Source organism: Echiichthys vipera (assembly GCF_963691815.1).
Source record: "Echiichthys vipera genome assembly, chromosome: 17".
Taxonomy (NCBI): Eukaryota; Metazoa; Chordata; class Actinopteri; order Perciformes; family Trachinidae; genus Echiichthys; species Echiichthys vipera.
In genome coordinates, this window is record NC_139842.1 from 13,514,746 (window position 1) to 13,536,987 (window position 22,242).

The 22,242-nt window shown below is 41.7% G+C and overlaps 1 protein-coding gene across 5 annotated transcripts in view; it reads right to left on the reverse strand.

Annotated features, from left to right (window-relative positions):
- Positions 1–940: 940 nt before the first annotated feature.
- LOC310959371 (E3 ubiquitin-protein ligase rnf213-alpha-like) overlaps positions 941–22,242 on the reverse strand; it is a 32,387-nt gene continuing 11,085 nt past the window's right edge. The window contains exons 23-67 of one of the 5 annotated variants that reach the window (XM_083930688.1): positions 22,047–22,184; positions 21,794–21,955; positions 20,089–21,367; positions 19,813–19,994; positions 19,542–19,697; positions 15,827–19,438; positions 15,608–15,732; positions 15,376–15,492; positions 15,171–15,295; positions 14,962–15,084; positions 14,810–14,871; positions 14,432–14,585; positions 14,207–14,348; positions 13,922–14,113; positions 13,674–13,804; positions 13,424–13,581; positions 13,115–13,321; positions 12,744–12,931; positions 12,142–12,262; positions 11,936–12,036; positions 11,671–11,853; positions 11,309–11,475; positions 11,092–11,194; positions 10,873–10,987; positions 10,346–10,553; positions 10,015–10,211; positions 9,792–9,914; positions 9,580–9,690; positions 9,138–9,380; positions 8,975–9,050; positions 8,848–8,882; positions 8,637–8,737; positions 8,376–8,532; positions 8,015–8,189; positions 7,122–7,216; positions 6,748–6,999; positions 4,564–4,696; positions 4,146–4,229; positions 3,878–4,058; positions 3,456–3,657; positions 3,274–3,351; positions 2,954–3,151; positions 2,627–2,716; positions 2,313–2,491; positions 941–1,751 (exon numbers count right to left, since the gene is read on the reverse strand). In XM_083930688.1, the coding sequence (XP_083786814.1) occupies positions 1,595–1,751; positions 2,313–2,491; positions 2,627–2,716; positions 2,954–3,151; positions 3,274–3,351; positions 3,456–3,657; positions 3,878–4,058; positions 4,146–4,229; positions 4,564–4,696; positions 6,748–6,999; positions 7,122–7,216; positions 8,015–8,189; positions 8,376–8,532; positions 8,637–8,737; positions 8,848–8,882; positions 8,975–9,050; positions 9,138–9,380; positions 9,580–9,690; positions 9,792–9,914; positions 10,015–10,211; positions 10,346–10,553; positions 10,873–10,987; positions 11,092–11,194; positions 11,309–11,475; positions 11,671–11,853; positions 11,936–12,036; positions 12,142–12,262; positions 12,744–12,931; positions 13,115–13,321; positions 13,424–13,581; positions 13,674–13,804; positions 13,922–14,113; positions 14,207–14,348; positions 14,432–14,585; positions 14,810–14,871; positions 14,962–15,084; positions 15,171–15,295; positions 15,376–15,492; positions 15,608–15,732; positions 15,827–19,438; positions 19,542–19,697; positions 19,813–19,994; positions 20,089–21,367; positions 21,794–21,955; positions 22,047–22,184 (11,118 nt within the window). In that variant the 3' untranslated portion in view covers positions 941–1,594. Of the gene's footprint in view, positions 1,752–2,312; positions 2,492–2,626; positions 2,717–2,953; positions 3,152–3,273; positions 3,352–3,455; positions 3,658–3,877; positions 4,059–4,145; positions 4,230–4,563; positions 4,697–6,747; positions 7,000–7,121; positions 7,217–8,014; positions 8,190–8,375; positions 8,533–8,636; positions 8,738–8,847; positions 8,883–8,974; positions 9,051–9,137; positions 9,381–9,579; positions 9,691–9,791; positions 9,915–10,014; positions 10,215–10,345; positions 10,554–10,872; positions 10,988–11,091; positions 11,195–11,308; positions 11,476–11,670; positions 11,854–11,935; positions 12,037–12,141; positions 12,263–12,743; positions 12,932–13,114; positions 13,322–13,423; positions 13,582–13,673; positions 13,805–13,921; positions 14,114–14,206; positions 14,349–14,431; positions 14,586–14,809; positions 14,872–14,961; positions 15,085–15,170; positions 15,296–15,375; positions 15,493–15,607; positions 15,733–15,826; positions 19,439–19,541; positions 19,698–19,812; positions 19,995–20,088; positions 21,368–21,793; positions 21,956–22,046; positions 22,185–22,242 lie in introns of those variants that run through there. The other 4 variants (XM_083930687.1, XR_014593567.1, XM_083930689.1 and 1 more) reach the window with 4 other exon arrangements.

Sequence of the window (22,242 nt, forward strand, 5' to 3'; positions counted from 1 at the left end):
AATTAAGGAGCCATCCAGCAGCAGTCCTGTCCTTATCACTTCCATCAGCCTGATCAGAAACACATTGGGCTCCCACCAACACAGGGTCAGAAAGTCACGTAACCTTAGGAAGGCAGCCATTTCCTGAGCACTCCATCATGGATAGCCTCTGTTGGCTTTTGGCAGTGATGCAACATGTAAATAAATAAGGAGCAATTTACTTGTAGTACAGTAGTAATGTTGTTGGGGAATCAAGTGTAAAACACTCACTTTGCAACTGTAGACACATGAAGGGAATTATGAGGGACAAGCAACAGAAATGTCAGATATGACTTCCTCAATATCTGACAGTAAAACCAAAGTCATCTCTACGGGCGGATACCATTAAGATAAGTAGGAAAATATGTTTTGTTTTGGGTTTTTTTGTAATTTGGGCTGTACTCTGCACAGCTGACGGCAACATCACAAGGAACAAAAATGACAAAACACACAATGGAATCTGCTCAGGCCCATAAATGATGTTAAGTCTCACAGGAGGTGAATCTAAGCACGACATTCACATTTCAATTCTGTTGCCAAATCCCTGCTGAGCTAAATATTGTACTGTCACTCTCCACCATGACTACAGGATTTAAGACTACGGCGCTTTGTGTACAATAGCAGATGGAAACTTTTACAATACTCCAAAATATATTTATTTTGCTGTAAGGTATTCAGACCACACACACACACACACACACACACACACACACACACACACACACACACACACACACACACACACACACACACACACACACACACACACACACACACACACACACACACACACACACACACACACACACACACACACACACACACACACACACACACACACACACACACACACACACACACACACACACACACACACACACACACACACACACACACACACACAGAGAGAGAGAGAGAGAATGTTTTATTGTAAGCAGATTGCTTATTGCCATCCATTAAATAAATGTCAAAACTGGAATGTAAAAGAAAGGAAATCCACTTTAAGGTGAATCTTTTTTAGACAATGGATTCAAAAGCGACACATCAACATAACACAAATAAACAGTTATTATTAACAGCTGATTACAAAAAAGGCTGGAAATGACAGAAGTGAAAACATAAAGTGACTTAGGTCAGTGTGATTTACAAATCGCAAAGTGCCTGAGTAGAATTCAGATTGTTTTTCTGCCTCTTAGGGACAGACAAATTCACATTACAAGTAGAGTGCAAGTATAAGACTCAACTGTACGGGAACTCTGTACATATTGGTGCTCAGGGAAATAGAAAATAACACAAAACAAGAACACATGAAGCAAAAAGTTCACTTCTTCAGACCGGTGAGTTGGGAATGTGAACTGCACACTTATTTTGTGGCACTATACATTTTAACATTAGTGCTTTTAAAAAAGGCACATCTCTGCATAAATATGTGTAAGACACAGTACAGAACATATGAAACATCCATATTAATGCAATACTGCAGATTCATCATGATTGTTAAGTTCTGAGGAATTTGATAATATCAGGAGGATAAAAAAGGAGACAAAAACAAACTAACAACCATTTCACCTAGTCTTCATTGTCTCTGGCTGCGCTCCTGTTTGAAGGCCACGATGAGCTTCCAGGCTTCAACATACTGAGACAGGCAGATCTCTATTGGGAAGAGCTCCTCCACATCAGGGGGGGTGTCCAGGTCTTTGCGCTCCATGTAAGACACCAGTGTGACCTTCAGGCTATTAAGAGACAAAACATACACTTCATCCATGTGATCTGCAATTACACAAATATTAACATTGCATATTCCAGTGTGAATAAAATAAAAATATGTAGCTAATACCCAGCTCACTTCACTGAGGCAGGGGACAATGATTGATACAAAAAAAATGCTTAAGTTAATTGCCTTGTTACTTAGCACATTATTTACTTAGGCATAGTGTTTCAACTTCATGGCTTGTCCCTGAGCCCAATCAAATAAAAGGAATTTGTACAAAATGTACAAAATAACCATTTGTCTCTGGCATTTCCAGGAGAACCAACTATAATATGTAGAGAGCCAATTCTGACCAAAGTTAACTTCAGGTTTATTTTTGTGCAGCACACCAAATCCCGCCAAAGTGGCTCGAAGTAGGAATGGAACAATATCTACTTTGTTTCAACTGAAGCAGAACCACGGCATGCAATGGGTTTTTCAATTTGAAACATTGAACCTTTATTTTAGACACTTTTAAGAATTTATAGACACGTTGAGGGGTTAGCAAATCACAAACAATTCAAATACAAATATTTAGTTTTACCTCCAGTCAGGCCTGTAGGTTTCATGTGCATTGGGCTTTTTAAGGACTAGCACCAGGAACTCGTGCATCTCCAGCAAGAAAGTGTCAGCGCTGCTCTTAGAAAAGAAGCCAGTTAGCAGCCTCTGTTCGTCCTCGCTCAGGGCCTGTTTGTAATTCTCTGAGACTTCCACAAATGGATCCTGAAGAACACAGAAAATGTATGAAATCAGAAAATTAATAATAATAAAAATAATGCACTTTTATACAGAAGTGACAACTACAAATAATAATAATAATACCATTTCCACCTCTGTATCGGTATGCTGATGCCTTACCCTCTTGAGACGCAGCACATTTTCTGATTTGAGTGAGGCCAGCAGCTGCCACAGAGCCACACAATGCCTTAGACAGCACATGCTCAGGGTCTGTGAGCAAAACAGGGGGAGCATTATCTCATAACCAGCAGATGCATTCAATAACACCAATTATAACCAAGTTCATTTTAATCCAAGGCCCAAGAGGAACAAGCATTGCACAAAAGAGGCAGACAAGTTGCTCTTTGGGGCAGATTTTGCAAATTGTTTGTATACAAAGTAACATTTACTGTTAAAGCGAGATAACATGTAACAGGTTAAAATAACCAGTGTCTCAGATAGACTGACCTTGAGGATATGCGGTGCCATCTGGTTTCCCATCTGCAGCACCTCCTCCAGGTAGCAGGACAGCTGCATGTGAGGCTCTCCCCCGGTCATGGCGAGAAAACCAAGGGCCACTTCCAGTGTGGACAAGGCCTCGCACACCTCACTGTAGGAGTGCAGCTCCCCAGCCATGGCAGACAGAGTGAGAGTCTGAAGAGGCTCCTGTTGGCACACAGACACAGGTCGTATGATCTCGTAAGGGGATTATCTGCCACAACATGTTTAACACACTACGTGATGGTATGATTGGTAGTTCCAGTACTGTACTGTTTATAACAACTTACTTGCCCAACTTTTGCTTGTACATCCTTCAGGATAATCTCATAGTTACGGTCGTGTCTGTTTACTAGTGTTGGGATGCCCTGTGGAAAATGGACAGCGGTACAATGTATATGGTATGTTAACAATGTTTCCAACAAATATGAGTCATTTCTGTGCTTGTGCTTTAGCTATTCCTTTTTCTTACATTTAGGGTGATGAAAGGTTTGCCCAGTAAGAAGCGGGAGACGATCTGCTGCTGGATCTTGGGCAAGTCGTACTCATGAAGAGTCTCCTGTCCTCTCTCGATGCTGTACTGTGTGTTGGACAGAATCAGGGGCATCAGGTCCCTCTCCAGCTCATACCGAATCACATGCAGGTCAGTCAGATCTGCAGGGCTCACTTTGTAGCTGGGGGAGGGATAAAGCAATTAGCCAGTGTCTAGGTATTATGGAAATATATCTTCAAAAACATTTTTTCCTGTATTTTCACCCTTTTCTGGCTCTGACTTGCTAATTAAAAAGAAGGTAAATACTTAAAGTAGTATATATCTGGCGCAGAGGTTTCCACACTATGTTCTTACATCCAAACATGTTACAATCAAGAAAAATGGTGCATGAGCGCCCCCACCTGGTCTCCTCTCCAGTGTGCTTATCCACACAGTAAACCAGGTCATTGTGCAGGGAGATGAGGTAGCTGACGAGGGCTGTAGAGCACAGGCCTGGGCCTTGTCGCCGTGGTAACAGCACCTTGAAGTCACTGTTGAGGTTCAGGTCATCCTTGCAGAACTCAGCTGGGATCTTGATCTCACCTAAGCGACAACATTTCAATTCAAGTCGGTTCAAAATGTCGGACTGGTGACATTGTAGCTGTGAAACAAAAGTGTGTTTGTATTTACCGTTAGTGGCCAAAGACACTCTGAGCTGATTCCAGGTTGATAGGAAGATTTTGATGTGTTTATCATACCAGGCTTTCAGAGAAACTGCACACATGGAGGAAACAAAATTTTCATCAAGTGCACACACATCAACTAGAGACACGACTTGCAGTACACTGGATACACTGGCTATAACATTTTAAGACAAGTCATGTGTGAAAGACATTTTGCCTGTTTAAGAAGACTCAATCATTGTCTGCTTCCAAGTTAAAACTCATTCCTTGGCAGGCAGGTTTTTAAACTGGATGTCCCCAGTTATTTTACTATGAGATTTCCGTGAAAGGAGTAATTAGGAACTGCATGGAACTTTGTATCTCTTGTGTAAGTGAGTCATACAATTGAAAAAGTTGAGAAGCACTGGCGTAGACAGTTTCAGTACCTGCTTTCTGACTGCGGAGGAATTCAGCAATGGTGCCACAAGTCAGCTCGGTGATGTTTTGAAACTTCTTGACCAGATCCCTCTGGAGCGTGAGGATATCAGGAAGGTGCTTCACCAGCCTGAGCTCCGCTTCCTAAAGAAACAAAACAACAAAAGTGGTGTTTAGAAAATCTCTTGCTAAATGCTTGTCATAAAGTGGTAAAGCATGTGAAAATTAAAGAAGCCACAATTTATTAAAATGTGTTATGTTAGTGAGCCGGCGTTGCTTTATCGTTTTTTCTGGCAAACAAAAAAATTGTATGCGATTTCCGACATAAAAAATGAAGTCAGAGCTACTTCATTGAAAGAAAATAGTATATGAATGTTATTTTCCTAACTAAAAAAATATATATAAATTTAGCAAATAATAAACTGTTATTAATTATCTACATCTTGATGTTCAGTGTTAGTGCCCGAATTAAGCCAAGGTTGTATTCTAGAATGCAATGCTAGCCGTAATAAAATAGTGTGACCAGTATCTTGTGTTTGAGGACGACTACAAAAAGCGTATGTTATTAGATTTCTTTAAAATAAAGGTCAAGGCAATATTTTCAGAATAGACTAAAAAGGGACAAGGCACTCGCACGTATATTCACAAAATGATTGAGCTGCTTTTGCTGCCACTAGACCTGCACAAATAAGACAAAAAGAAACTAATTCTCAAAAGCAACAGCAAAGCGTTAAAAACGCCCCTAAATGCACTGTCAGGCCAATTAAATCTGGGTGCTCCTGTGTCATTTGCACATATTTAAATGAGGTAATCAGCATACATTTACAGAAAAAAGGAGGGCCGGCTCTGTGGTCGGCATGAAACTGGACTCGCTGGTGACGGTGGCAGAGAGGACACTGGACAAACTGCTGGACATTATGGACTACGCCAGCCACCCCCTGCACACTGTCATCAGCAACCAAGAGAGCCTGTTCAGTGGAAGGCTGCTCCTGCCCAAGTATAGGACCAACAGGCTCAAGAACTCCTTTGTCCCTCAGGCCATCATCCTCTACCACTCCTCACTCGGGGGGAGGAGGAAATAAAGAGAACAGGAGGGAAGGAGTGGGAGCCACTCACTGTGCAATTAATAATCTACTCATACATACCTGGACACTTATCTTCTTAACTTTATCCACCACTTTAGTGCAATAATTTAATCTTACTGCTCATCTCTGTCATATACAGTCAAATATTTTATCTTATACATTTCCTCTACAGTTAACTTATCTGATATAATTTTAAGTGAATTATATTTTACCTGTATTCTTACATCTACCTCTTATATATTTGACTAAGAGTTTATTGTTTACTGTATATACTGTATACTTTCTGTATCTGTTTAGCTAAGAGTTTATTGGTTATCTTATACTGTATTTTTTTTATAACTCCCTTGTGTTTTGGTAAGCTGCTGGAAACTCAATTTGCTTGCTGGAGTCATCCCAAAGGGATCAATAAAGAGAAGTCTAAGTCTAAATCTAAAAAGGTTTTATGCAAATGCATCGCAAAATAGTCCAGTTCACAAAGATCAGCACTAACAGTCACACGCAGTTAGAGTGAAATTAACGTCTTCAGAGAGTTGGTTGTAATGAAACACATTTATAAGGAGTGCCCTCCACTTCAAATCACAGCGTCTTCTTTCCAGTCTAAAAGGTGTGAGGTTGGTGTTTAAAAACACCAACATTACTGACAGACTGACTATTGAATCCCATATATGGTTTCTCTCTGTTACGTTTAAATTCCTGGCCTGAAGTTCTGAAGAAAATCTCTGCACCTTGTCGGTCAGGACCTGTAGCTCTTGGTCTGAAAATTTTATTTTTCTATTTTTCTCTGCTATTGTTCAGCCTGCTGTATTCTTGGCACAAAGGATATATTTAAACTTTGCCACATGGATAATTGCAATCACATGCGGAACTGTATGGGTGTGTTTGAACCATAATATCCCTAGCGCAATATCCTTTGTGAATCGGACCATGAGATGGGGCAGATAGTGGTTGCAAGTGATGCGCAATTCAATGTGCCTGAACGGCCACAATACATTCTTTGTAATTAGTCCGCTGTATACATTGGCCATAAAATGCCTACATAATGATGCAGTGTTTTAGGAGTAGCTTTTCAAAAACCTACAATAAGTAGGACACAGGTCACTGTTTTCTTACCCTATGCAGAAATCTCCACAGCACTGGCAGGGTGTCTTTGCCATCGTTCTGCTCTACAATGTGGGTGAGGCTCAGCAGAGACACTTTCTCCCTGCAGCTCCACACGGCAGAACGATGGATCAGAGAATTCTGGGGAAGTGAAGCCAAGAAAAGACAAGGATCGCCAAACATGAGCTTCATGATTGGATTGGCAGAGATGCGAGAATCAGCCCGGATGAATGTGTTCACTTCCTTTAACTGTCTATCCAAGTGCTGTGAAGGAGAAAATGGCAGAAGAATATGTGTTATATGCAGATCTTTAACAAACAGGCAGAGTTATTTGCTGAAATTAGATTATGTGTTTTATTTGTTCCCTTTAAGAGAAAATGACCTACCTTCAGCTGAGGTGTGATGATGGCGTTGCTCACTTCCATCTCCCATCCATTTCTAGCCTCTTTGGTGGAGAGCACGTTGTTATAAGGAACGGGCCCTGAGAGGACAAACCAGCTGTTTGTTAAAAGTAGAAGGTAAAATGATGGATCTAACATTTCATTTTCTGACAGCCAAAATGTAACCGTGGTGGGCAGGTAAAAAAAAAGAATGTAGCTACATCATCATATCATCCTGGATCATATGGAAAGCTAGAAGGAGTAACATTGCAAGGGTGTATAACTCTGATTCAAATAAGTTGCCTTTAAATATCTGTTCTCTGTCTTTATTTCAAATATGAGTGTTTTCTTTTCTCATCTTAAAACAGATCTTTTTAGTAATGCCATCCCTGTTCATTTAAGAGATTGTTCAGTCTAAGGTTGTACTTTCTTTTTTCTCTTTCTCTAGGTATTTAGTCATTGGCATGGTATAAAGCATTGTGTCTTTTACTGTTCTGTTTTTCATTTGTTTTGTGAGTGTTTGTTTGGGACCCCTTGAAAACAAGATGATACATTATATAATACACTTCTGTATATAACATCCATTCTGTGTACACACACTGCGTATGAACACAGCACACTTTCTGACCACTAGAGGGAACCCCTTTCCTCTCTCTCCTATTTGCTGTCACTGTCCTGTAGCCCACATAGTTCAGTACCAAAGAAGAAAGTGGTTGAGGGGCAACAAAACATGCTTTTACTACCTTTAGTATAGAGGTGGAAACAGTAACACAGCTGCACTACAGTGATGGACACGGGTCAGTATTCAGACTCGGATAACTTTATTTTTGGAATTATTAAGACATTCCAGATATTGCCACAGCACATAATTATATTGGAGTAGGCTTGTTGTTTCTTACATGTTTGTTGCTGTTTTGGTTCCAGAAGGCTGCTGATGAGCAGGTGAACCGTGTTGACAGTGTCGTCTGTCCCTTTACCCAAGGATTTGATAAGATGTTGCATGTCCTTTCTTAAATGAGCAAGTAGAAATGCCCCTGGGTCAGGTACTGGAGGCTTGATGATGGCAGAGATAGACTAGAAACACAAATAAATTGGATGACTGACCAGACTCAAACGTCTTAAATGTAAAGAGCAGGATATCAACTGTGCAAGAACACTAGATTGACGCAGCTGCATCTCTGTCAATCTTTTTCGCTGCATCTCGTAATATTCAAGGGGAGAAAGGATCGCTTTTAGAACTGTACTCATTATTTAAGCTACCTGTGGGTGGCTGCAAGCTCCCAACAGCATGGCCATGTGAGTGAGCATGCGGACCATGGTGAAGGGAACAGGGGAAATGCTCTTTGTGTCCAGCATGTCGGGATTGTCCCTGCGAATGGGGTCGCCGAGGATGTGGCCTGTCTGAGTGCGGTCACCCCTGTGAGAAGACAATTAATGATTAAAATAAAATATACACTAATTAACTTTAATCTGTACCCCCCCCCCCCCCAAAAAAAAAAAAAAAACTCAAAGACCACCTACTGCAACTGAGCAGGTTGAAATCCTCTCACAGGCATGTGGTTAACTCCTCCAATTTCAACACCACAGTCCAAACAATTACCTGTTTGCATGGGCTGACCGCACTAGAGAAAAAGAAACAGGGCACAGAGAAAATGAATTCTTCAGAGTATAAGAACACTACAAAAAAGAGATACTCATTACAAACCTATGAGTCATACTGAAAACAACATACCTCTCCAATGGTGCAGGGATGGCCATTTGGACAATCTATGATAAGAGTGAATCAAGAATTATTTTTATACAATTTTCAATGATATTCCAAATTTGAGAGGACCATTATTTTCTGTCTAGTTACTTACGGTACCACTTCAGCGGTCCCATAGCTTGTTGAGCCACTACTAACATGTCCTCTGGCATGGTAGGCAAGAAGGCCACCTGCACCAACAGATAAAAACATTCAATTCACTTCAAAGAAGAGGATGCCCAGTTGCCAATACTGAAAGCATCTGACAATACAAATACCTGCATGTTGGCAGGCGCCATTGACAGCTGCTGCAGGGGAGCTAAGATCCCCTGGTTCCCGCAGAGCAAGACAGCAGCCAGGTGAATAGTTAAGTCCACAATCACAGCCTGAGCACCAGAGGCTCTGGGTCGAACAACCAACGGCCCGAGTTGGTTGGTCACCAGAGCCCCGGCAAAGGCTTTCGACTGTGGGCTGGCAAGGAATTTGGAGTTGTTGATGATGGTCATCAGGGCTTCCAATTGCTGTAGGTACAAAGAAAATATAATATATAGATATGAAGTTTAAGAAAAAGACAGAAAACAGCTTTGGTTCCAATTCCCCAATTGAAATGAAAACCCCTTTATTTACTCAAAACAAGTTTCAGAGCAGTTTGTTTGTGGGTGTCAACAATATAACAGATTATATCAGAGCAGCTCATTAGGTCTTCATGTTAAGCTCTACCTTAGGCTTGGGATGGAAGCTAGCATTGGCTTCTCTGTAGAGAATGGTGACTTCTCTGTACAGCGCCAACAGAAGATAAACTGCTGTACACTGTGGTGAGCATCTGCACCCCTATCAAGAAAAAGAGCAACAAGGCACCTGCGTAAAAACACGTACAAAAGCAGAGTCCTGACCAGATGCTCAGTCACCAGCAAAAAATGGTGTAACATTACCTCACAATCCTCATCCAGTCCATCCACTTTGCCCTCCATAAATACTTTTGCGATAGCATTTCTAATGGTCTTGTAGTGCTCCCCGCACACAAGATATTGGTCTATTGGGGTGGCTTCTTCATTCTGGGTGTTATTAAAATTGAACCACACTATTGAATAACTGCTACATTTAGAATACAACATTGTCTTAATTTGGGAACTAACACTGAAAATCACAATGAACCTTTTGCAGCACTTCTTCGGGGAACAGCCAGCGCATATTATCCATTTTGAGGAGCTTCAGGACAAATTCAACTCCATGTTGGCTGCAGATCTTACGGATCAAGTAGACACGATACCAGTCGTTTCCACTGCGCCTGCACAAGTTCACTGCACTGGTTAGGAAGGCTGTGGCTCCAGTTTGACCAGTCTCCTGAGTCCCTGCTATGATTAAAAAGAGAGTAAGAATTACATCTTGGTAAAATGAACAGATTCTAAAACACAATCCAATCACTTGTAAGTACACAATATATATGTAAAATAATAATAATGTATTTTTGCCACCAATTACACACCTGTGGCTCTGAGATTTTCCACGATGAGGCTTGCAGCCATATCCAGGTCCATACGCACTCTGGCCACCTGCTGCAGATACTCCACAGTGGCTGTTTCAGCAGACTGACCATGTGATTGCAGGTAGTCTGTCAGGAAAACACTTTCATCCTGCAGACACACCCGTTGGTCTGCAATCGACCTGAACTGCAACCTTTCAAACATGGAATCCTAGAAAAATTAAAAGACAATATATTCTATGAAAACAAGCTGTATCAAGATGTAAGATACTACAATCAACATACAGTACGTGATTAGCATATTTGCATTTAATTTATCAAAACAAGTGTTACTGAACAAAGGATATGCTTTATTTTAAATATATAATAGAATTTAAAAAAACCTTGCTCATCTCTAAAGCCAATAGAACAGTTGCTAATCCCTCCCTTCCTCCGTTTTAAGGCTCTTTGTTGTTCACACACAGTGAGAGAATCACAGACTTCACCAAAACATTGATTACTAAATCCAAAATGTTCTTTTCCCACATTACCTCCAGACAGTTAATGTACAATGAGTAGAGTTCAGTTTTGTCCTTCTCCTCCAAGATGTTGCTCTGCTCAACTGCCACCAGATGCTGCTGCAGGTAACCTTTAACTTCATTGAAGCTTCAGAAACGGTACAATTAATACAAAAATGAGAAACACCTCTTAAGACGTTTGAAATGTACATAAGTAGGTTTTGTGCAATGATGTAAAGCATAGCACCTCACCTATACTTCAGCAGCAGTTTCAGCACTACAGACCGAACCACTGGATTTTTATCCACAGAGTCATCAAACGGAGAAAGCACCTTTGTTAACACTTGTCGATTAGCTGGGGAAAAAAACAGACCAAAAAAAAAAGGATCATCAGAGCTGACAAAACATGTATAAGCAAAGACATGGTGGTGCACACACATAGGTGACCAGGTTTAGAGCAGCATCCTACCACTGAGTATGGGAACAGTGTTGGCTTCAACCATGAGAAAGGACAGCAAATGGAGAATGACAGCTCGAGACGGGGGAGAGTTGTCCTTGAAGCACACAGTGGACACCAGATCAATGAAGAAAGCATTGCACTGCTTCCTGAACTGAGCATGTTGGTGGACTAGAATCCTACACAAAACAAGAGACACAAGAAATCATTACATGCCAAATTCACACAGCATGAAGTTACCTCAATACTATGAAAGAACTTCAAAGGATTTTTCATGTGTGTTTGTGGAAAGAAGTACATCATATCGGAGCCTTTTATGAGGAACACAAATTAGAATCAGTTCTCATTCTTCTAATCCCCATGCAGTTACCAACCTTATGGCATCTGAAGGGACCGTTGGGAAGTCGTCGTCAACTGGTTGCATGCAGAGAGGACAGTACATCTGACCGGGGAGCAACCACTGTTTGATACAGGCTACACAGTAGATGTGTTCACATGGCAGGCACAGCGGGTCCTGGGGGTCTCCCATACACACAGGGCACAGTTTGAGACCGAACCTGGAAAAAAAACATAGGGTGGAGGCAAAGTACAGCATTGGAGATTCTGATGAATGCAAACAATAGAAAACTAAATTACTACCTGAAGATGCGTTCGGCAGCTCCATCTTTGCAAGCTTTGAGCAAAACGATTACTGCCTCAAATGATTGCTGAGTTTTGAGGTCTGAATTTTTTTCCAGTATCTATGAGAGAGCAGAAGTAATACATGGATGGTGGATGGAGGAATCATTGTGGTTATTTTCAATGCAGTTTTATGGTAATTCATTGGTAAAAGAACCCACACCAACCTGGCAAAGCCCTTTTGTATGCTCCAAAACTAAAGGTGTCAGCTTCTTCTCCACCTTCTCAATGCCCAACAACATGTGTTCCACAAATAGAGACAGAGAAAATATCCGATTCCATCCAGCTCTAAGAACAAGGAAACACAAACAAATAACCATCTAACTCAAGGCAGCTAAAGCAGTATCTACTGCCAATCGTCCCACTTTGAATACAATGGGTCAAAGCTGAAGTTGGTCAAATATGAATCAAGATTATGTTACAGTATTACCTATCTGTTGCCCAAAGCGTTTTCAGAAGCATGTTTATTCTAGCTTTTAGCTTTAAAATGATAAAGTTTGTGACCAAGTTGAGCCGGCAGGATCAGGCAAACTTTCTGATTGAACAGCTCAACAGTTCACTAAAATATGTTTTGAAAATATGCAAGAAATATGCAATTCTGTAACAAAATCTTGTTCAGGAGCAGATGGAGACACACTCCGAGCGACATTTCTTTTTCACAGATCGTCTGGCTGAGTGTGCTGTGGGGATATAGTGACAGTTTCAGCAAATGTGATAAAATACATATATTTACAGCGAGTTACCAACAATAGCTTTAAGCTTGACTTACTGGACTCTACAGACAAGTGTCTTGCTCCTCTCTCCATAGCGTCTCACACTGTCTTCTGAGCAGATCAACTCGATTGGAACCTGGAGTTTTTTGACCTGTCTGAGCCAGGCTTGTCTTTGGGCGTCTGTGTCCAGGTGTGTAGGCTCCAGGTATTCCACACATGCAAAAGCAGCATACACATCAAGTACCTTGGAGACAGGGAAATATGATCACTACAAATAAGAGGCCACTAAAAGGGCAAAGTAAATAATATTAAATATTACCAAACATTATTTAGTCTTAAAGTCAATATCATGCATGTCAAATTCAAAGAACAAAGTGGACTGAGGAAAGTATTACTGAAAATACTTGAATAGTCTTTAGAAGCTCACCAGTTCAACCCCATCTCTGGTATGATGGTTATTCAAGAGGTGCTGGGTCACCTTGGGCTCAATGCAGATCATTCTGGAGAGGTTCTGCAGTCGGTTCTTGAACTCGTGATAAGCAGCATGGACCCAAGGAAGAGAGGTTGCTGTATCCATGGCATTGAGCTGCAATCGCAGCTCATTGGCGCAACAGTTCAGGGCACCACACAGGAGCTAGGAGAGTGAATAATGTGCATCAGTACATACATGCACACACCATCACAAAGTCTACGTAGCCTTACAATTTAAAGGCTTCAAATATTACACAAGTACAACCTGCAGATCCTCCTGAGAAGTCACGTTCATTGTCATGGAGATGAAGTCCTGAAGGTAGCGTTGGAAAAACTCTGTCTGCATCTCTCGGTCTGCTTTCGCAATGTATCGTCCCAGTGGCGTCTTCCAAAAGAACTCATCAAACTCTTGTTGAGATTGGCCTATAGCAGACAAACATTTAATTTACACAACAACATTGTGGTAGCCACATGTCAAATATAGAGAGTACCTGTTAACAGGCCATTACAGGTACCTTCATGGTGAAGCGCATGAACCCAGAGTTCCTCCAGGTAGTCCCTGATCCTCCAGCTGAAGGGCATGCTGCAGCTCATTTTCTTGTCTTGGGAAATGTAGTTCTGTACAAGGATTGTTCTAGTTTCAGAGCTGTGAAAAGAGAATATGATAAAAAAAAAATTAAAATATGTAAACACTATGTTAAATCTTATCTGTTATAGAAATGTTGTATCCTTTATGAAAAAGTGCAATATTACCACCACTTACTTGTGGTCCACTGCCAGGTGTGGGATTTCCAGCAGCTTATCATTGGCAAAGATATCCAACCACAGCCTCTTGACAAATTCACCACAATTCATATCCAGAAGGATGTCCAAGTTTTGGTCACGGTCAATGACTGAAAGAAGCTGCGCCAAAAGGGGGATGATCACAGCCTGAACACGCTTCCATAAGGTGTGCCTGTCATGACCCCAAAATGTAAACAGTGCTGTTAAAACATTGGAATATATTTAAGCAAACAGAGATTTTGTATTATGCAGCTGAAGCATCCACCTGAAGGTGCCCCCTTCTTGCAAGGCATCAATGTTTGAAGCCTCCTTAATGACCCAGTTGCTTTTGATGGATGAGAAGTTGTGGCCATCATTAGCTGCCAGCAATGAGTGAAGATGCCTCTTCACAGTTTGAAGGAATTCACCTGACAACAGTTACATAACATTATGAGCACTGCCACTTTTGTAACAAAAACAAATAAGTGCAGAAAAATGTTGTTGTTAATACCTTTTACTACATCATTGTCACTGAGGAGTGTCAGCAGGATCTCAACTCTCCGGGTGCTGCGGGGGCCACTTTCCACCTGGTCCCTCAGCATGCCTACTGCACTCTGCACGCAGCTCCGCACCAGCGCCGTAGTGTCCACAACCTTATCCCAGCCCTGCAGCAAGTAAAAAACGAGTGTCAAAAGCAAGCCAGAATAAAATGGCATGTCATTGGTCAGACAACAGCGTGTGAAGGGAACAGTTTTTTTTCAAACTGATGTACATACGTTCAATGTTATACATGAACATTTTCAATTTCAAGGCAGACAAAAACAATTTTTGTAAAATTGTGGGTTTCCCAGAGCAAGAAATGTTTGAAATGTATGTTGTCTGTACTCACATTTTCCTCCGACCCTACTTCCTCGCGCTCATTCTCAGTGTACATGTCATCCACCTCCATGGCTGTAGAAAATAAATCCTTAATTTATTGCCACAGAACTTTTACGCAAAGGAAAGTATAATTTACAATAGTACAATAAATCAATCAGTTACCTTCAGGCCGACTCATCTTTGTTTCAAACATTTGACTGAACGTCATGTTTTGCAAGGCTTTGATGTCTGAAACAATGTCTTTTGACTGTCTGAGGTCGTCAATGTGAACCGATTTCCAAGGGCCTGCAAATATTAAAATATTACTGATTATTCATTCATACAGTGTGATTTAAAAAATATAATTTCACAAGCAGATGTAGCAATATAACCTCCATGAAAGCCGACATAGGAAGTCCCCCCTTCCATTCTTGGCAGTCTGGTGATAAAGTAGACGAACACCCTGCTTTCCATTCTCTCCTGAGTTATCTTGTTGATTTCATTTATGGATGAATACCTAAAAATGCAAAAGCAAAACTTAATATTGCAAAACCACACAGTGGTGCATACCCAACAGAGAGTAAATGTGGGACCTACTTTGCAGATGCAATGAGATTTGCACTTTGAGCGGCATCATCAAAATCACACTGAATGAGGAGGACCTTGCTGCAGGGTCCTGTGTTACTGCTTCCTTTTTCAGCTGTGAGGAAGTTCCTACATAAAACATGACATTGATGTTTAGACTGAGTTTACTGTGTGAGAATAACAAGTTTCAGGTTAATTAGGTTGTCAAGTGTAAAATGATGCATTCTTCATTATATCAACAAACCTGATCTTCTTCAGGAAGGAGTGCTCTGTGTCAAACTGCTGGAGTGACAGAAGTTCAACACTATGCAACACTTGCTTGAGTGGTTCCAGGTCAGATGCTGTCAGAAGTCTGGAGAATGTTGTCACCTGTGGTTTAAAATTACAGTTATTAAGAGTTAATAAGTATTTCCAACTTTACAATATAGTTGAAACTACTATTGTATGAAATTTTTAAGGTTACCTCTGTAAAGGAGGAGCAGCAATGGACTTCCTGTCTTGTGTGAGCAAGAATGAAGTCAGCTAAACAGTTGTTATTCTGCTCTTCAAAGTAGACCCTGGCCAGATTTTCACTCTCCACTTTCGGAAGTCCTGTGCAGTCCAAACGCACAACTGAGTCTGGTGTGGCGCATTTGAGCAGTATGAGTTTAGCCTCATCCAGTATTCTCCTCTCTGGATCTGAGATCTCCAAACTGTCCTTCTGCTTCTCTATTACTTGAAGAACCACAGAGGCACACGTGTCTGAGTGATAGCCGATGAAGACGTCTGCAGGTTGGTACTTGTAAGTCTGAGCTACAGCTACATGTTGACTGCTGAGACACACAAAAAGTCTCAACCATCTCTCCAACTCTTTCACCAGCCTCTTCTGCTCAGTTTTGAGCACAGTGTGGATGTCCAAGTAGTGTTTCTCCAGCCTGTTGATGAGAGGTATTGGGAACTGTTTGTAGACCACCTCTCTTTCCTCAATGACAATTAGCCGGAAATCTTTGTGCACCCTGCATTTCACACGGTGTGTTCCCAGTCCAAGATCCACATATTTCTGCCCTCCCAAGCACACATAGTATTGGTTGAGGGCATCGTAGAGACTTTCATAGAGGTTCTGCAAGTTTAGGAGCACAACTGTTTTACCTGTCTCCATGCATATCTTTACTCTGTTGATGTTGCGGCAGATTTGGGTATACTCTTGATCTTTCGGAAAACTGGATCCAAAGATTATTTCTGGCTGACCATTCTCTGAAAAGAAAGCTTGCTGCAGGATCTGTAGGGCCGCATAGTTTTTTGTTAGAAGGAGTAGGTACCGACATTCTTCCTCTTGTCCTACTGCCTGAATGTTTTCTCTTACAAACTCAATGGCACTGATGTTCTCAAGGTTGGGTGCAATCTGCAGTCTTTTGGTAAAGACGGTTACTGCATCCACATCATCTTTGCCACTGAAATTTCTCAACACCGCCTTCAAGGTTTCCTCTGCGGTGGGCTTTCGTTCAGAAATCTTTGCCACTGCAAAAATCATCTTAATCAGGCTGTAATAGTCTCGCAGGCCAAAAAAGCCTTTGCCTTGTTTGCGGCAGATGTTCAAGTAGGCTCTTGCAAAAGGCTGGAAGAAATCCCTGACCTTCTCCAAAACCATTGCATCAGATTTGCAAATGCCTTTAGCGCTCTCAATGAGTTCCCTCTCATCAGGGTCACCACGGGAGACAAAAATGCCTCTGTTCATCTTTGCAGGGTCTAAAGCCCAGTTGGAGATGCCAATGAATCCAACCTTCTTGTGTGGTAATGGCTCATCATCAATGCATCCCTCTTCTAGCAGTGGATGAAGGGTTTTCAATGGCATCTTTGGAGAGTCTTCAGCCAGCCCAATTTCATCAAGAACGACAACTGAAATGTACTCGTCCAGATTCTTTCCTTCCTGGAAGCGTCCACATTGCTTAAATGTATTAATTATGCCTTCCGGTGTTGAGTGAGGGCTACACTGGAAGGACACCAAATGTATTTGCTTAAGCATTTTGTAGAGGTCTGAATGTGCAGCTTGACCCTGCATTGCATCTGCCACCAGAGTTTTAGACAGAGATTTGGAACTTCCAGGTTTTCCAACTAAGAAGAGAGGGATTCTTAGCTCAATGCAGAGAACCATCATGAAGACATTCTCTTTTAGGGCACTGTTTCTTGCAATAGTATCCCCCATTGGCACACCACTAAGAAGTAAATCCTGCATGAGTGTGATTTCCTGCATTAGCTTTACTGGGCTGTATGCTGGTGGCAGGCTTTTGCTGATTCGCTGTCTGTATTTATCCTTATTTTCTAAACAGGCATGGTAGCACACTCCAATGGCCATGACTAGAGACCAGAACACAGGGTCTCTGGCCTCAGGCTGTCTTTGAGGCCTTTCATTCTCAGCCTTTCGCTTATTCTCAAATTCCTCAAGCTCTCTAAGCAACATGGTGTAATTATCATAGAACCACACAAAAGACTGCATGCAGCGTTCAACATCTCTGAGGCTGACAAAGCTGCATTCATCATTTCTTGTCCGCATATACTTCTGTGAAGCTGAAAGGACATCAGTGATCCACTTGGTGTAACTTTGTTCGATTTCTTTGTTTTCAACCACTCTTTGCACAATCTGCTGGATGTATATTTTCTCAGTGTGATCGTTTAACTGTCCAAAGTCCCAAACCAGAGGGATCATGCTTGGTGGTAATGCTTGGACTCTATAGACTAACTGGCGGAGAGGGATAGAGCCAAGCTTTTCATCAGTCTCTTCAGCTCGAACTCTGTACCCAAGGCCGGCCGATTCTAACCTCTGAATCATCTCATCTGTGTGCTTTCGATAAGGGTTGCATGCTGCAATAATCTGCAACCCACAGTTGGGTGTCAAACTTTCCCCCTTGACAGTCTTGTCACAGAGAACCTCTTTGATGCTGCTAATGGCATCAGTAGTGTTGGCCTCATCAAAGAAGAGAACAGAGTCAAATCCATAGTCTTGCTTGTTAATAGAAGCAAGGTCTTCTGCTTCTCTGACTTTGGTGTAAATCATCTCTGAAGTTGTCCCTCCATGAACCTTGACCAGTTTCATGTTCTCAGAGGCCACTCCACTCCTCCGCAACTCGCAGAGGAATTTGATGAGTCTCGTCTTACCACACCCTGTCTCACCCATGATAATGACAGGGATGCCACACCTGAATCGCATATGGATTGCCAACATCTTCAGTATGTTGTCAGTCGTAAGCTCATATGTTTCATCAGGGTCAAGAGGCCACTGGATACCAAGAACACTGCAGATTCGCTCTATTTTCTCCCCTCTAGGAAGGCCGTCAAAGTCGATGTTGAAAGGGACTCTCTGGAGGGTAAGGCCTTCATACAATGCCCTTGTCATAACATTTCTTTTTATCACCCTTCCAGAGGTGGGTTCAATGGCATCAACAGAGTCCTGTCCATTGAGCTGAAGATGGAAACCAATGAAGGTCATCGACACATGGTCATCGTTAAAGAAGATGTATGGATGTGGCTCTGTTTCCCATCTCTTTCTGATCAGAAAAGGAGCCAGGTCTTCATCTTGGACACCAGTTAGGTCCATCTGCAGTCTGCCAGGACTCTGGTCAGAGATGCTGAGTGATGGAGTGGCAAAGTCCTTTGCCATCAGAATCATGAAGTCCACCACGAAAGTTTTGAATCCAGTCAGTGTGTCTCCAGTTAATGTGGCATCACAAAAAACAGATGTCTCACAGTCTTTCAGCTGTAGGTTAAGGAACCACACAAAATTTCTCAGTTCTGCCCAGGATGGGTCCCTGATTCCACAGTACATGAGAAGCATCTGAAGACATTCCACGTGTGACCCTTCAACACCCTGGTATGTGAACACATCAAGATCACTGTGGTTATGAAACCGTGTGAGATACTGGTATGGCCGCTGAAAGGCTGCACTCCTGAATTCCTTATCATCCATTAGTGGGTCATCAGTGCTCACAATGGTACACAATGGGGCCTCTTGCTTCTGCATCTCTAGCATTAGCACCTCTTTGGGTGGTCGGCAGAAAATATTTGGAAACACGTCTGTGAATGTGCTGTTCAGAGTTTGAGCCTATGCAGGAAAAGAGAGACGAAAACACAACAGTGAGCAACAGCTTAAAATTATGCTAGATGGAAAATGATTAGGGCAAGTGCCAAAATTGTCCAACTCTTACCTGCCGTGAAGCATTTCTCGTTGACGTGACAGTCGGCTCTAAAATCTCTATGACATACAGCTGCTTGTCACTGCATTTCCATGTCTTTCCCTCAGAGTCCATCAAATAGCGCAGAATCAGCAACTTGAAAAGAAACTCGTGGAGACCATTCTGCACCTTTTTAATCACATAGAACACAGTCTATTAACACCATATGCAGATTGTGTTGACATGTACTATTAATAAGGCTATATTAAACGAGGCTACGCATTAACTTGAGCCTCATTATTACCGATGATGTGATGTCAAAATGGAACATCATGAGATCTTCCCTCTTGGGTGTGTTCAATAGAGACTGAAGAATGACATTTTCATTAACATTCGGTTCAATCAAGCGGATGCATTTCATCATTGACGGCTTTTCGGTCGAGTGCTTCAGTTTTTCATACAGCCTCTTGACATAGAGAGATTTACCTGCATAAAAAAAGGATAATTATTGAAGGTATCAATAATTAATAACATTTTTATTATTATCAATTTGAAATATCTAAGTACTTTATATACTAACCAACACCAGCCCTTTTCGATGAGACAACACCAACACACAGTCGATTTTTGAATGCAGCTGCAGCACTGCATTGAACTGTTGGGACAACGTAGTGTTTGTGGAGGTATGCCTGGATCTTCGCCAAGGGCTGCTGGGGAACCATGTGCAATCTGTACTGGCTGAAGGCTGAGGGAAGATAGGCATGTTCTCTTTCTGAACTGCAGATGATGACAAATTTGTAGTCTTTCCTGCTCTGCATTTTCAGGTGCTGAAAACATTTCTCAACCTTAGAGCTCACATCATAAGTGAGCAGATCTGCATAAAGTAGAGAGTATATCTTCTGTCCCCTGTACCCTGTGCTGAGACATCGTCTGAGGAATAGCTCAACCTGTTCGTATGGTGTTGAGGAGCTGCACAGAAGGACTTCGTCATAGGTGGGAAGTTTCTCGTCTTCGCTACTCATGTAAACGGAGATGCAAGATGTCAAGACCTCATCATGCGGGCAAACAATAAGGTTTGGATTTCCAGTGGCCATGCCTTTAGGTAGCTGCCTCTGTATGAAATCCCCAAAGGCATCATCAGAAATGTCTTCTTCACTCTCATCATCTTCACTCTCATCTTCTTTGTTGGCAAGTATTTCCAACAGTCTTCCAAGACTTTTTACATCAAGAATGTGCGGAAGATAATTCTTCATGTCTTTCATATATGCATTCCATATCAGATCAAATTTCTGGGGACCATTTGCTTGTTCCACAAGAGGATCCAACTCACTGGTTAGGGCTGGGTCTTCAAGCGCACTTCTTGGCACCATAACAAAAGTCTGGAACTCAATGTCTTCATTTTGCTCTTGTGGTTTGGTGAGGATCTCATACTGGAGTGCATGCCAGACCTGCCTCAAATCTGAGGCTGTACAACTTGGCTTGACAAAGGATAGCATCATGAGAACTTGGTCCTCCATATTTGTCACATTTTGCTGAGTCAGCTTGCTGCAGAGGTAGACAATCTGTTCTGCTGTATAGTAGTTCAGATAGTAATGCTGGGATCTTTGTTTGTCCACAAAATCCATCCAATAGGCCAGGCACTTCTCCATTTTCCTGCAAAATTCAGGAAGCTGCTCCTCTATGCTGCCCTCCACAATGACAACACTGAGAACACTGCCTAGGTTGAAGTCCATGACAATGCTGGGTTCCCCACTACTTAAACTGCAGTTGATTTGTGCCTCCCAGTGTCTGAACAGAGGATTTCCAGCAGTGTAGAGGGCAATGAATGCCTCAGTCAGTCTTTGAACACTGGCAAACACCTGAAACATAAATACAAACTTACAGATGCAACTGTGAATGATTCTTTCTATGTACAGTGTATTCACTGTGTACAGTGTGGCTGTCAAATATTGAGCTAATGACGATTCCATATTCATTGCATTTCATGCATTGTTAAGTCCTGTTGATGACAATAGATATCATTAGCTTTGTCTTTTTCTTGCCATCATTTATTATTCTTTGTATTTGTTATTTTAATAAGTGTTGTTACTGTGGTTGTTTAAAACAATTTGATGCATCTTTAAAACAACAAACAGAAAATTTCTTGATTGAGTCTAATAATTATTATCGGTAGTACATATACAAGTAGTAATAGAAGCATTGTCAGTATTAACAGTAGCATTTCAGCATCTATGCTAAACAAAGTGACCTATGAAAATTAAACCAAAGGGTTACTATTAATATACCTCTGCAAAGTGATCAACTTCATTCCCTTGATCCCCTTTCCCAGACATGAGCATTAGTTTGTTCTGCAGCTCTCGCAGGTCCTCTAGGGAATAGCAGCGCATCTGCCGACCATCATCATGTTCCTCTGGAATCTGCAGCTTCAGCGCGGTGTCAAGACTCAACTCGATTGAAAAACAGAAATGAACTTTCATTGAAGGAACTTTGTTCTGCATGGGCATTAAGGATGCCAACATCTTCGATGTTCTTATTTACCTTTTTAACATTCTGTGCACTGATCAGGTAGATACCCTTGTTGTTGATGGCTGATGCTAAAGAGAGAGATGACAGCTCCACTGACCCATGACTGTCCTTCACAGTCTTCAGCCATTCCAAATGGCGTGCACTGTCCCGCTAAAAAAGATTGTAAATTAGGAGATGAATAATTTATTTTGTTGAACGAATGATCAAC